A 14246-nucleotide genomic window follows, 5' to 3' on the forward strand; every position below is an offset into this window, starting at 1 on the left:
CACGTTTCATCTTGAATACATTCAGTTTGTGTAGAATACATGGGGCCACAACAACTGTGGAGTATGTATTTACACGTAGAATACATGGGGCCACAACAACTGTGGAGTATGTATTTTTCATGTTAAGTCAAGTTTGTGTAGAATACATGGGGCCACAACAACTGTGGAGTATGTATTTACACGTAAAATACATGGGGCCACAACAACTGTGGAGTATGTATTTTTCATGTTAAGTCAAGTTTGTGTAGAATACATGGGGCCACAACAACTGTGGAGTATGTATTTACACGTAGAATACATGGGGCCACAATAACTGTGGAGTATGTATTTTCATGTTAAGTCAAGTTTGAGTAGAATACATGGGGCCACAACAACTGTGGAGTATGTATTTACATGCAGAATACATGGGGCCACAATAACTGTGGAGTATGTATTTTTCATGTTAAGTCAAGTTTCAGATCAAGTTCATGTCAAGTTAAGTTCAGTTCATGTTTCAATATAAGTTATGTCAATTATGCTATGTTGTACGCCAACTTATGCTTTAATTACTTATGAATTTGATTATGCATTTATGCTTTTACTGTCATGCATGCATCATTAGCTTGTGTGGAAGTTTTTTTGTTAACTTACTGAGATTTGTAATCAAATCTCACTTTGGTAGTCCCAACTACCATTCCCCCCGAATGGTAGATCTTGTTACAGGACCTGAAGGAGAATCAGGAGCTGATTAACTAAACACAGTTGACTAAGCGATGGTGCGACGTCAATGTTAATATAGTAGTTAATGTAAATTACTACTTGTACAATGGAGTTGCATCTTTAGTATTTTTTGGATTATAACCATTTTGGACTAGTGTTGTGATCTACTCAATGGGTCTTTATGTATGAAGTATGTTTTAAGCATTTGGGATATTTTCAATTTGGTGCATAGTATTGCTAGAGAAAAAAATTATCCGCTGCGAATATTGCATAATATTAGATGCATGTTAGGAACATTGCATCTTATATGTCATGAACGGGGGCAGGTAACCTTGTGTTGCATGTCTCGATGCTTCAAATGTCCGTCCGATCCCAAACGGAATTTGGGGGTGTCACACCAAGTCCCGATTACAAGCCAACTACCCATCGGTTGTACGCTCTCCCGTATACAATTTTCATTGCGCCGGACTGTGTCTAAAACTTTTAAGCTCTCCAATGACGACGCCATACTGAGATGTGAGACTCTGTCAAAAACAGAAGTGTTCATCTCGGCTCGTCTGCGAGAAAACAACACTAAAACATCCTTACCCTCCAAAGGAGGAGAGGCACTACCCAACCTTCACCCTCTATAAGAGGAGAAGACTCATAACCCTCATTCTCAAAGAGGAGAGGTACTTGCCTATTTCAAAAATATTTATTAAAATCCTGATTAAAAACACCCATAACAGACTAATAAAAAAACAAATTGATAACACTCTATGCTCTCCTCAGCGTTGTATGGTCACTCCCTTTTGCCCAGCCACTTTCTGCGCATCTGTCAGCCTGCACCACGCATTTCCTGCACAAGGGTTGCTCACAACAAACTAACTAAAACAAACCACTTTCTGCATCCCGTCACCATCGCCAGCCCATCATTTTGAAAAAACAAGATATACCGATCAAGGTCACAAGGGCTTCTCACCGTCGCCGGCTTCATCCCTGTAACCATAACCATCCCTCCAGCCCATACACCACTTCGGCTAGATGAAACGGAATCAGAAACAAAACCGGAGACCAACACAGAATTTATTCCAGAAACAAACCATAACAGAAAGCAAAAAAACCTCAAAAAAACTGCATCTCCCTCGCTCCAGCCACCACCCAAAGAGTCTCCACGCTGGGTTACATTCGGACTCCACCCCAGAAGCTCACCTTATCCTCCCATGCACCTCAGCCTGAATCTCGAAAACCACTTTGTTTTCCATGGATGAAACAGAGTACCTTAAACCCCACAGGATTACATCCAAACCTGCAAGAAACCAAAACACCTCTGGAGGCAAAAGCACCTGGACTCCATCCACACCGGAGACTCTCTGTTTTCCACCACGCCCAGCTACATGGGTATAAAATGGTGGTCAAAACTCAGAAAAACACACTTCAGACCACACCATGCCATTGCCAAAAATGCAAACGATGCCCTCCACCTCCACCGTGCAACCACCACTCCGCGAGATATATTGGAAAAAGACTTCGGGCTCCTTGACCGGGAGGTGGAGCTTTCGACCACCGAAACCACCGCCCAAACGACGCTTGATTGAAAACAAAAAACTAAAGGAGGAAAAAGATAACGGAAATGGAACTAAGCTATATGGGAAAACAAAGAGATGGAGGGAGGAGACCTCCCTCAGACAGAAGAAAATCTGCCTTGTTTCTAGAGAGAAGATGGAGCTTCCCTCACAAGGACAATTCATATTGTAGCTTTGCTTGTAGTATATACAGTCATTCTTTTTGTTCCAAATTCAAATCCCCTAAAATATATATAGGTGCTTTGTGTATATTTTTTTAATTATTATTTTTGGGTTTTGTCAAGACTTGTAATTTCTGTTGAAACCGGACCGGCCCTGCTTCAAGGAAGTTAGAGCTGGTCTAGTCCACTTGGAACACAGCGAAAGGCCTTGTACTATATTGGTCTGTTCAGAATTGGGAGGAGAACCCAGCCCACACTGACAACAAGCTCAACGAATCCGGTCATTATTGTTTTGATGAACCAAACCCAAAAAGCCCACGCAAGTGCCTCTTGCCCCTCCGCATTTGCTCATTTATTTTATTTAAAACATGTTGAAGTAATTTTAAATTATTTAAATAAAATTATAAATAGTAATATTTTGTTATTTTAACTAAGACTTATTTAAAATATAAATATATTGAGATATATATTTAAATATATAAAATAGTTTAAAATGAGTTAATTTTTTATAAAATATTAAAAAAATAATATATTTCATCAATAATTAATTTAAAATAAATTAAAATCATTTTAACAATCAAACGTAACCTAATAGGATCATGCTATCGGGAGGGAAGGGTCGCACTGAAGGAATTTTTAAATATTAAAAAAATACAAATTATTAAAATTAAAAAAGCAACTCATTTATTTGATTAAAAAATTAAGAATTTAATAGGATCACGCTTCGGTGCAAATTAATGTATCGAGGCTGCATCCCGCTAAAAATTATTGATTTTTTTTTACTTAATTAGTAGGAGAATATTTTTTAAATAAATTTGTAACTATGTTTTTTAAAGAAAATATTTAAAAAATATGCATTTTACATAGAAGTCTTCGCGGCCACTGAAGCTTGTGAGGTGGTGCGTAAGCGTAATGGTTGCTGGTGGATGATCAAATCTTGTGTTCGTGATTGCGCATTTTTTTTTTCTTTTAAAGGTAAAATCTACATTTATTTGTTTTAATGTTTTTTATGTGAATTCAAATTTATCTAATTTTTCATAAAACATACACAAAACTTAACCATATTAAAATTATAAAGAGTAATATTAAATACAAATTTTATATAAGTTATTTGTAAAAATGATCGATAAAATTGACTGATTAAATTTTTTATTTTATTTTTATTTAATTGTTAAAGAAGTGAATATTAATGAATTGACATTTTTTTTATTTTTTAAAAATATGTAAAACTATATAAAAATGAATCAAATGCCTTAAAAAAAAAAAATACATTTACACTCATCGATCCACTTCTTTGATTAAATCATTGGTACAAGTTGCACTGCCTTGTAAAAACATAGATTCTACTTATAAAAATAAATTTTTATACCTTTTAAAGTGTAATTTATTTAGTTTTATCAAAATTTATTTAAGATTTGCCTATTTAAATATTATACAAATAATTTCTAAATTACAAATATTTACTCATGCGCCAAAAAAGTAAGGAATTAAAAACTGAATTTTTAAAATGCAAGGTCTCCCATTCTGTCGCCACGTATACACACACCCATCATCTCTTCCCTCATAAAAAGGCGCCATTTGCCCCAAGCACCGTCTTTTAAAACCTTCTCTCGAAAAACCTCTCTCTCTCTCTCTCTCTCACACGCTCTATCGCTCCCTCGCTCAGATAAAAACCCTAGCTTCAGTTCGTCGTCGCTGCTCTACGGTCGACCCCATCCGAGCCTTATGATGCTCCCCCACTCGTTCACCGTCGATTCCCATTCCAAATCCGAAGACCTCGCCGCTGCCATACACGCCTCCTCGCCGTCCCAAATATCCTCTATCTGCGCCTCCATCGAGTCATTCCTGCTCTCGCACTCACCTGACCAGTCCCGGCACTTCTTCTCCCTCGCCTTCCCAACCCTCATCTGCAAACTCTTCTTCGGCCTTCCCCCCGATCCTTCCAAATCTTGCCCCCCTCCATCTTCCGCCTGGATCGACACTAACGCCAACGATTCCGCCTCCAACGCCATCTTCTCCCTACTCTCACCCTCCGGCGTTCTCCTCCGCTCCATTTCTGCCGTCGATCGCCTCTCCCTAGTCAAGTACGTCTTCCCCGTTGAACGCCTTCCCCACTGGGCCCGACTCGCCCTCTCTACCTCCAATGACGCCCGACCCCTCTCCGATGTCTGCCATTTGTTCTCCGGCAAACTCAAAGAAGATCCAACAAAACCGTCCGCTCATCATGTCCAGCTTAATGTCTTCGAATACTACCTCTTCTGGTTTGCTTATTTTCCGGTTTGCAAATCCAATTCCGATAATGTCGATTCAGTTTCCATTAAAAGAGCTAGAAAATTCAGGTTAGAGAATTGGACTTCCTCGATCCCCGGACTGTCCAATTCCAAGCGCGTAAATGAGCAAAGAATCGAGTGCAGCCTCTACATTCGCCTTCTCTACGCGTATCTTCGCGAGTTTGTGCCCAGTCACGATTTGAATGTGCATCAACCGTACCGGAGCTCGTTGCTTCACTATGCTTCCGAGTATGATGGATCGGTTACGATGCGCGCGGAGCTTGTTGTGAATGCTTTTATCCATTTCTGGTTAGTGGACAACGACTTCTCGCCGTTACCTGTAAACGTGTTGAAGTCGTTTGGCGTATCATTTCCATTTCGGTCGGTCTCGGGGGATATCCCACCACCGTCTTCAGGCTTGGGGAACGTAGTGAAGTTGTTCGTCAAGTACTTGAGTTTGAGCTCTGGAACCTTCTCAGAAGAGAGTGGGGGTGAATGCTGTGCAAGTCCGAGACGGAGGGTATCCAATTCGGGTTCATTTGATGCTGTGAAGTCAAGGGATGTGCCTGCGCCCGTTCATCCTTCCAGATCGTGGAACGCTTGGATTCAAAGGCCGCTATACCGGTTTATACTGAGGACGTTCTTGTTTTATCCCTTGGGAACGTCAATCAAGAATGCCTCAGAGGTGTTTGATGTTTGGATTAGTTATATGGAGCCTTGGTCTATCAGCTGGGATGATTTTGCAGAGCTGAAGGCGGTAGTTGATAGTTCTATTAAGAGTGATAGAAAGGAGAATTCTCAGAATCTTCGTGAATATGAATATAACCCTGTTTGGCAGGGTTATGTATTGTCTAATTACCTGTATTACAGTTCATTGGTTATGCATTTCATCGGGTTTGCGCACAAGTTTCTTCACACTGACGTTGAAATTATAGTCAGGATGGTATCCAAGGTTCGTTTCTTGATTACAACTTTTGGCTAGCCTTTATCCGTGTACATGAAATTTACTTGCATTATATGCATACATAAATGTGCACGCGCACACACACATATACATACACACTCATATTGATTTTCTTATCATGGTGTCTTAGTCCATTATAATTATTGGAGTACTTAAGTTTTGACAAGCAACATTGACTTAAAGTTCTATGCCTTGCAATGGAACTGCAGTTTGTTGGTGAACAATGTAGTTTGGTTTATCATCACTAGCTTATCTACATTGATGTATTATTCAAGCTGAATTGAGAAAACTCTAGCGCTTTACTTTATCTTGCTGTAACATAAACTTTGTTGTGTGTGTTCCATGCCTGTATGACTACTTATTTGGATATTTTTTTGATGAGAAGGCCTGCCATATTTTTGACTCAGATGGATTGGTGAATGATGAAACCTGTTTTTCTAAGTAAGAAATGTTGATAATTGGGTAGGGGGTACCGATAAAAAAAACAATTTGGGTAGGAGGTGTTGATTTAAGTACCCGAAGCTCTCCCTCTTCTGTTACTACCTTTTAGTTACGTAGAGGTAAGTAAAGTTCATAAGGAGTTTGAACTTTAACTTGAAGGCACAAGTTTAGGTTTGAATGTTGATGAGAGAAATTGAATGCACGAAATCTTTGGTATAATATATTCTTGCAGGAATCTAAACATTAGATATTTCTAGGAGTTAGAAACCTTGCCCATGGAAGAAAACAAAAATTAGAGACTAGAAAGGAATTAAAATCATGCAGGACCCTCCAACTAAGAAAATAGTCTTCTGAGGGGAATTCGAGAGGACTGAACTGAACATAATGGTGGGCAGAAAAAAGCCAAGAAACATGTGGAACACAGGAGGTTTTTAGGGCATAAAAGGGATCTGAACGAGTTCCCTATGGAAGATTTGTGGTATTCAAACTGATGGTCATTTTGATAGGAGATGGATCCCATAATTCATCTCAGATTAGAAGTTATGGCTACTTCAAGTTTCCTCTTGAAACTAAACCGTGTTATGGGCTAACAGTTGAGGTTCGCTATCTTTTAGCTTTAGAGAATCTTGGGGTGAAAAACTGAACTGGCCAGTCAGTTTCGGCCCAAAACCAAAACGGCTGGTTTCATACGTATATGAAACTGACTGAACCAATTGATAGAGGGAGAGAAAACCAGCCGGATTGGTTCCGTTAGGTTGTTGGGCCATCAATTTGGGATTGTATTTTTGGGCTTTCTTTAATCTTTGTCTAAATTATTTTGGGGCCCAATTAAAGTCCTAATTTGATATGGTGACATTTTAAAAGCCATTTTTAATATTTAAGTTTCATTCTAATTTTTTAACTATATTTTTAATGTTTGGTTAACAAAAAATTAGAAATAGCAAGTACATACTAGATAATTTAAAAAAAAAGAAGAAGTAAAAACAACTCCCTTAGATGTCTAATACACATTAAAAATACAAACTAAATTGTCTTAAGTGCCCAATGCACCATATAAATATTACTAAATAAAAGTTTTACAATTTTAAAACATAAAGTAAATTAGAAACATAGATAAGAATAAAACATCAAATATTGTGAATTTTTATGATAAAAAAAATACTAAAATTAAATTATAAAAGCAAATGAATATTGAATGAATATCAAAACATTACTTGATTCCATCAAGAAGCTCTCCATATTATCCATGAACTCTTGAATATCAATTGTTGCTCACGGATGTTTCGACCAAATTTTGAGCACAAATAAGGGCATCAACGGTTGTCGGAGCCAATGAACTCCAAAAAGGATCAAGCACACGACTTTCCTAAATGGTGACTTGGATGCAACCGTGAAAACATGCATGACCAACAAGTCGTGCAATCCTTGCAAGTATAGGATGATTAGCCTTATTAAGTTTCCACCAAATGAACAAGTTAAAAGAGGGGGTCTAGGTCTCAACAATATGATAAATACTAATCCACCTCTGGTTTGGAAATAGGAGATTCCAAGGGGGATGATGCTTGATATCACTCATCGTACCATCGTGTATCGTTATCACCATAACCATCATCTATGATTGTAGATGTCTGAGGGGGCTTATGTTCTCGGCTTGTCGTGGTAGAATTAAATGTTGCATTATACTCGTACAAATCCACTAATAACTCTCTCTCACTTGACACCAACTCTTTAGCCTGAGTCTCATTATAAATTTCAAGTGGAAACTAAGTAACTTGCTACGTGGATTAAGCACAACTGCAATCAACATCAATAAACTCAGCATATCTAATAACGTTTAATATTTATCATATTTCCTTCTCATGCTTGTAGCCATGGTCATCAAACAATGATTATTAGTTTGACTCAACCTAATTAATGTTTTTTTGGAGTTGGCAAATATTTTGAAAACTGGTACTGGTCATGATATATAAAGATCCAGAAAGTCTCGTAGTCGCATGCATCATGAGAGATTTTTAAAAACCTTACAAACACCTGTATTGTCTTTCACTCCTTAGCTCTTGGAGGCCCCATGCATCCATCAATAAATTGAGAGAAGAAACTGTAATCCTTACTCTCTATCCGGCTAAAAGCCTTCTCAAACTTCTCAATTTTCTCCATCATGTATGTTGAGTTCCATTGAGTTGGTACAAGAGAGCATTTTCTTACAATCAAACTTTTTTTCCTCCACATCTCTGAAACTTATTTAATCTTGTAGCGTAGGAGCGCACATATCTAACCGCATTTTGAACTATTGTGATGACGTCATTACACTTCCTAAAGATTTGAAACTAAAAAGTGTTTGGTATATGAGAAAGAAATTATGAGAAGTTTCGAGAATTTTGAGAATTTCATGTCTCATTTATGTGTCCAAACGTCTCATAAGACTTTAAAATCTAGATTTTAGTTCACTCATCTTTCTATAATTTACATCAAAACAATGTCACAACAACTTCATTCAATGAACAATAATCTAATCTCTAAATCTTTCCATGCAAAATAGGAAATCACAACTACACAACAACTAGTTTGCAACATGGCAAACATGACAAGTTTAAGACTCTAAAATGTAGATTCTAGTTCACTCAACTTTCCACAATTTACATTCACAACAACATATTCAATGGGAAATAATCTAATTTCTAATTTTTTCATTCTAAAAAGTAAACTAAACTGAACATATAGCTCACTCACAACGGGAAATAGCTCTCGGGTTACTGTTCAAGGTACCAACAATTTGCTCCAAAAATCTCAAAATGCCTAGATATACACAAATAAACAAGTTAAGACATCAAATAATAGGAAAAATATAGATCAAAATTAATTTATTAAGGGAAACCGATCCTCCATATTATTGGTTATATGGGTAAATCGATGGGCAATGCTGAGCTGTTGATGACAGGATGCATGAGAGAGAGAGGGAGGGAGGGAGGCAGGGTAACCCAAAACGATGCCATTTGTTTTATTAAACCAAATAGCATCCTTTTTATTATTAAATTTTTGCTAACACATAATAATAAAACGATGTGCCGTTTTATACAAGAATAAAATTAAAAAAATTATAAATATATATAATTGGTTTGAACACAAAGCGACTGATGTTGATTTATGTCGCTTTGTACCGCTGACCGACCGGTTCTCCATTGGTTTTGGCTGGTTCTAGAATCCAGCGGCTGGTTCCAGCCAGTTCTTTTGGCTGGTTCCGTCAGTTCTTGTTTACTTCTAAGAGAATGCTTAGAAACATTCCATCTATGTTAACATTTTTTAAACCCCAAGTAGTTATTGGTTTAGTCAGGCCTTGACCAACCAACATCTTTCCATGATTAAGAATTATCTGATACTTGAATTTGATTAGTATTGGACCTTGGTGTTTTAGAATAAAAGGAGTTCAGATTAACTAGCATAAATCCAATTTTGTACAAAGTCAGAGTGCTGAACATAACCTAGTAACATGCATTTGAAAATTCTTGGGCAAAAGGAGTGTTAATTACTTTTGCTTCTGTTACTTGTTTGGCAAGAAAAGGAGAATTATAGTCTATTCATTACTACAGTTTTATTTTAATAAATGATTTATTGACCATGGTTTTATTGTGCACTGATACTTTCGAGTCTTGAGGGTTCTTGTAAGACTTAAAACCATCTTTCTGTAAAAAAGTTTCCTCTTTCCTATCTTAGTGTTATGTCTTCACAATCACTTGAGAAGAACATGCTTTTTATGACCTGTAATTCTAGGCTGTCTACCACCATCTGTTCCCTATCTAAGAAGGTGCATTACTGAGTTCCCAGATCTTGCTTCAGAGTTTGGGTGGTGGCAAACAGTTTCAGTAAAACATTTAAAGACACAAATGCATATAGGTATGACTTGAAAATGATGTTAATGGCCTTAAATAGTTTGGTTTTAACCATATGATATGCATGTTTTGTCAGTGTTGTTAATTATGGATTATTTTATTTGGTTTGGGGAGAAGATTAAATTGCATTAAAAGCAAACAAATTGCAAAAGGAGATGGTGGGGGGAGTCAATACAGTATCTAGAAAAGATTAAAAAAAAAGAAAAGAAATGAAATTTAAACTTGGTTCAGTTTAATGATTTTCTGGTCTGAAGTCAAAGAAAATGGTCACCGGAATCGATAGGTTTTTAAACAGGGGGGTATATGGGCTGCTTGGCGAGATGCCCATTGCAACAGCAAGGAGACTTGAAAGCCATAGGGGGGAATTACAGGAAATTGATGGAATTAGAACCACTATATAGAAATTATGTTTTAATATCCGATTAGGTAGGTGTTCGGCAGTTGGTGGGCAAGGAACATCAGAACTAGTAGTTTCCTACATCAAAAGATGGGCATCAACCGAAGAGAAGCAAGAGAGTGGGGGGACAAAGGAGAGAGGAGAAGGGGGTGCTTTTAGTCCTTACTGAAGGTTGCTGTGTTGTTCATGATGTTAATGCTGGAAGATACTGCCTAAACTTCGTTTTTCGATAAGTAAAAATTTATTGATGTTAAAAGGCATAGCCCAAGTACACATGAAGCATACACAGAATACACCCAATAACCACCAAGCACTAGTGATGGATACAAGCAAATTATGAAAATTGTCCTTATTACAAACAATGACCAAAGCCCAGGAAAATTGTGTTAAAAAAAAATCTCTTCAACTCATCCAAGGAACGCTTCCCATCTCCAAGCACCTACTATTTATCTCCATCCTCAAACACCACATAATATAATGATTGATCATTTTACACAGCGGCAATGTGAACATTACCCCAAAGACCTGCTTGTCAAGACAACTCAGTGTCCATTTACATTTGTCTCTAAAAGTATATTAAATCTTCTTCAATAAAGTATCATATTAGAACTAAGCATTTTTGGACTAACTCCAATGTATAATCCTTTTTGCATTAATGTGACAATCACTGCATGGTTTTTCAATTATTCAAAGGGTTAATTGCTAAATTGGTCCTTTTTGAATATTGTTAAATATCTACTGACATGGCTATAACGATACATGCGTCCATCTTTAGGCCCTCTTGGGCTTTCCGCTTACTTGTTGCAAGCTTTGCTAATTATTTTTAAGGGCAAATAGATGGAAGGATTGTTTTTTTCCTTATTTTATTTTATTTTATTTTATTTTTTATTTTATTTTATTTTTCTATAAGTGTATGGAAGGATTGTTTTGAAAAATTGAAAAGCTCAATGGGTCACTTTCTGCATTTTTGAAAACTCGGGAGTTTTTTGACAAAGGGTAAAAACTCAAGGACCAATAGTTAACCCTGATTAAATGGTGGACACTTTTTTAGTTATATCTTTGGATAATATTTGCTTCTACAGTTTTCTTTATCATCTGCATTTTTTACAGGTTATAAACATACTGGCATCATCAAAAGAGCTAGCTGACCTCATAAAGAATATGGATACTGTTTTCCATTTAAAACAAGCTGGATCAGGCAAATCAGTGCTTAATAGCTTATACAGATTTGTTCCTTCAATTCGTGAACAGTTGCAGGTAGATTCACCTTTCCTTCCTTTATGCTAATGCCTTTGCTATGCCATTATGATTAGCATTTCCAGTAAACAAAAGAGCTCTCAAACATTTATACTGCCACCATTCTTTTTGTTTAAGTATTCATACCGCCACCATTCTTGTAACTGAAAGTTGATCTTACTTCAAATGGAAATCTTCATCATTCTGAAAACCAATAAAAAGTCATACAGTTCATCATGTGATGATGTTTGATGTCTTCTACGAACCATGATGAGTCTGCAGAGGGGCAATGGTCTATCCTTCATCACCTATGTATTTGCAACAATATTTCATTGTGTACCATTGTATCTTACCCTAATGATTAATTTTGGTGTAATCTAATAATTACACTAGGACTGGGAGGATGGCTTGTGCGAGAGTGATGCTGATGGATCTTTCTTGCATGAGAACTGGAATAAAGATTTGCGTCTCTTCTGTGATGGGGAAGATGGTGGCCAACACCTACTTCAGGTTCTACAGTTTATTATTGCCATGTGTGTTTAATTCTAGTGATTACTACAATAATCATTAACTATCTACACTAGAAGATCTCATTGAATTTTTCATGATTTTATTTGCAGCTGTTTATACTGAGAGCAGAAGCTGAGTTACAAGCAATTTCCGGTGATAACCTTGCTGACAACCTGAAGTGCATAGATTCATTGAAAGAACGGGTGAGCTGCTTGTTTGGTGGGCATGCTATTAGGACGCTGTCATTTTCTCCAGAAGCGAATCGGTATTCAAATTCCCGTGATGACAAATTCAAGCCCAGAAGAGTGGGAAACCATGCATTATCAGAAATCAAATACAAGGGTGACTGGATGAAGCGCCCAATCTCTGACGATGAGGTTGCATGGCTAGCAAAACTGCTGGTCAGGTTTTCTGCTTGGCTAAATGACAGTCTTGGACTGAACCAAGCAGTGAGCAGCCAGGAGAGCTCCGTGTGGTCTTATGTGGAGGTGTCAAGCGATGTGGGCAATGTGTGCGGGCCTACAGAGACGATGAAAACTGTGGTGTGTGCTATTGGGTCTAGGCTTCTCGTTTTGGGTTCGTCGGTGGTGAGTCTAATGAGGAAACATGGTCTGAGGGTGAACCTTAGGATGTTAGCCTCAAAAAAGATTATGATGGTTTTGCTTTTGTGTGCTGTATTTAGCACACTGAAGAAAGTTTTTGGACTGTCTCATAGGGTATAGTGTAGATGAGAACAAAACAACACAAATGCAGAATGGAAAAGGTATAAAAATATATGGAATGAAAATTGTAGAGTTTCTTTTTCTCCCAAGGTACTTCTCTCTCATCCCTTTGTAATTTTGTATGAGATGTGCAGAGTGAAAAATTCCACAGGCTATGTTACCTGTGTTCTTGGCCTATAGTAACCATCAATGCCTTGCTTTTATTTCTGAACTTATATTTCTTTATTTTTTATTTTTATTTTCTTTCTGATGCTACTGTTAATTTTCTCTCTATTGTGCGGTCATTGGCGTAGATCATATGCTATCAGTTTCTGTTGTGCAGCAGAAATGGTTCTTGTGCCTCTCCCATGAGCTTCCAATGGCTGAAACAAAGGGACACTGAACTATTCCCATAGCCAGTTCCAGGCTGATACCAGTCTAGGACTGTTCAACTGGTTGAGACACTTGGGTATACTCGGGCCGAAAGCTGCGTTTCAAACTCGGGCCAATACTTTGATGAGTTTAGGTTTTTGAAACCCTAAAATCCGAGTTTTAGCCTTAAGCAGATTTATTTATTTTTTCTTTCTAAAAGCTTGAATGTTATATTTTTTCAAGAAAAAAAATATTTGAGTGTTTATTTTTAATCTAAAAGCGTAAAATATATTAAAATGGAAGATTAAATTTATGTCAAAAATAGCTAACTGTAGAAAACTAAAAATATAAACAACTAAATGCATGTAAAAAAAAAAAAGAAAAAAAAATATTAATCAAGTAAAAGGCATGCAACATATACGATGCAATCTATTACATATTATATTGTTTGACCTAATTTGTTAAGATCATTACGAGATACATACATTGATTTAATTAAATTTTAATACACAACAATAAACTACAGAGCTTGGTCTTCTGTTTTTTCATACTCCTTGGTCTTCTATTAACTTAGCATGCTTCAAAACTTTTTTCCTAAGCTGCTGCAAAGCCTGTAACATAAGAAAGCAAATATTCAATATCAAGTATTAATATGAACTTATTAATTAATTAGAATGATAATAAACGTGACCATGTTGAATTTTTTTAATTACTTAAATGAACCATTATAATCCTATTAGTGGTTTTACTTTAATGTTCACTATATTTTGATGCAACCTACATAAATAAATATTATTATACTTATTTCAATATCATATATAAATATGGTGACACTTACAAAATGTATAAAGTTCAAAATAATTGCGCATGTTATTTTTAGTAATACTGTATGTTCAAATCACAAGGCAAATTCTTCTTCGTGCGTCTTTTCTATGTCAGTCACACCATTTGTGCAAAGTAGTTGTATATTTTCGCTGTGTATGTTAATGTGGACTATTAATTTGTATCAATATATACTATATTATTATAAAGAGTAATGCTAC

The 14246-nt window shown here is 36.6% G+C and overlaps 1 protein-coding gene across 1 annotated transcript; it reads left to right on the forward strand.

The window, feature by feature from the left end:
- The first annotated feature begins 4016 nt into the window (after nucleotides 1–4016).
- Nucleotides 4017–13065, forward strand: LOC122289936. Its single transcript, XM_043097373.1, has 4 exons — nucleotides 4017–5647; nucleotides 11495–11641; nucleotides 12014–12130; nucleotides 12241–13065. The coding sequence occupies exons 1-4, from the start codon at nucleotides 4151–4153 to the stop codon at nucleotides 12850–12852; spliced, it is 2373 nt and encodes a 790-aa protein (XP_042953307.1). The 5' UTR covers nucleotides 4017–4150; the 3' UTR covers nucleotides 12853–13065.
- Nucleotides 13066–14246: the final 1181 nt, after the last annotated feature.

Source organism: Carya illinoinensis, chromosome 12, assembly GCF_018687715.1.
Source record: "Carya illinoinensis cultivar Pawnee chromosome 12, C.illinoinensisPawnee_v1, whole genome shotgun sequence".
Lineage (NCBI taxonomy): Eukaryota > Viridiplantae > Streptophyta > Magnoliopsida > Fagales > Juglandaceae > Carya > Carya illinoinensis.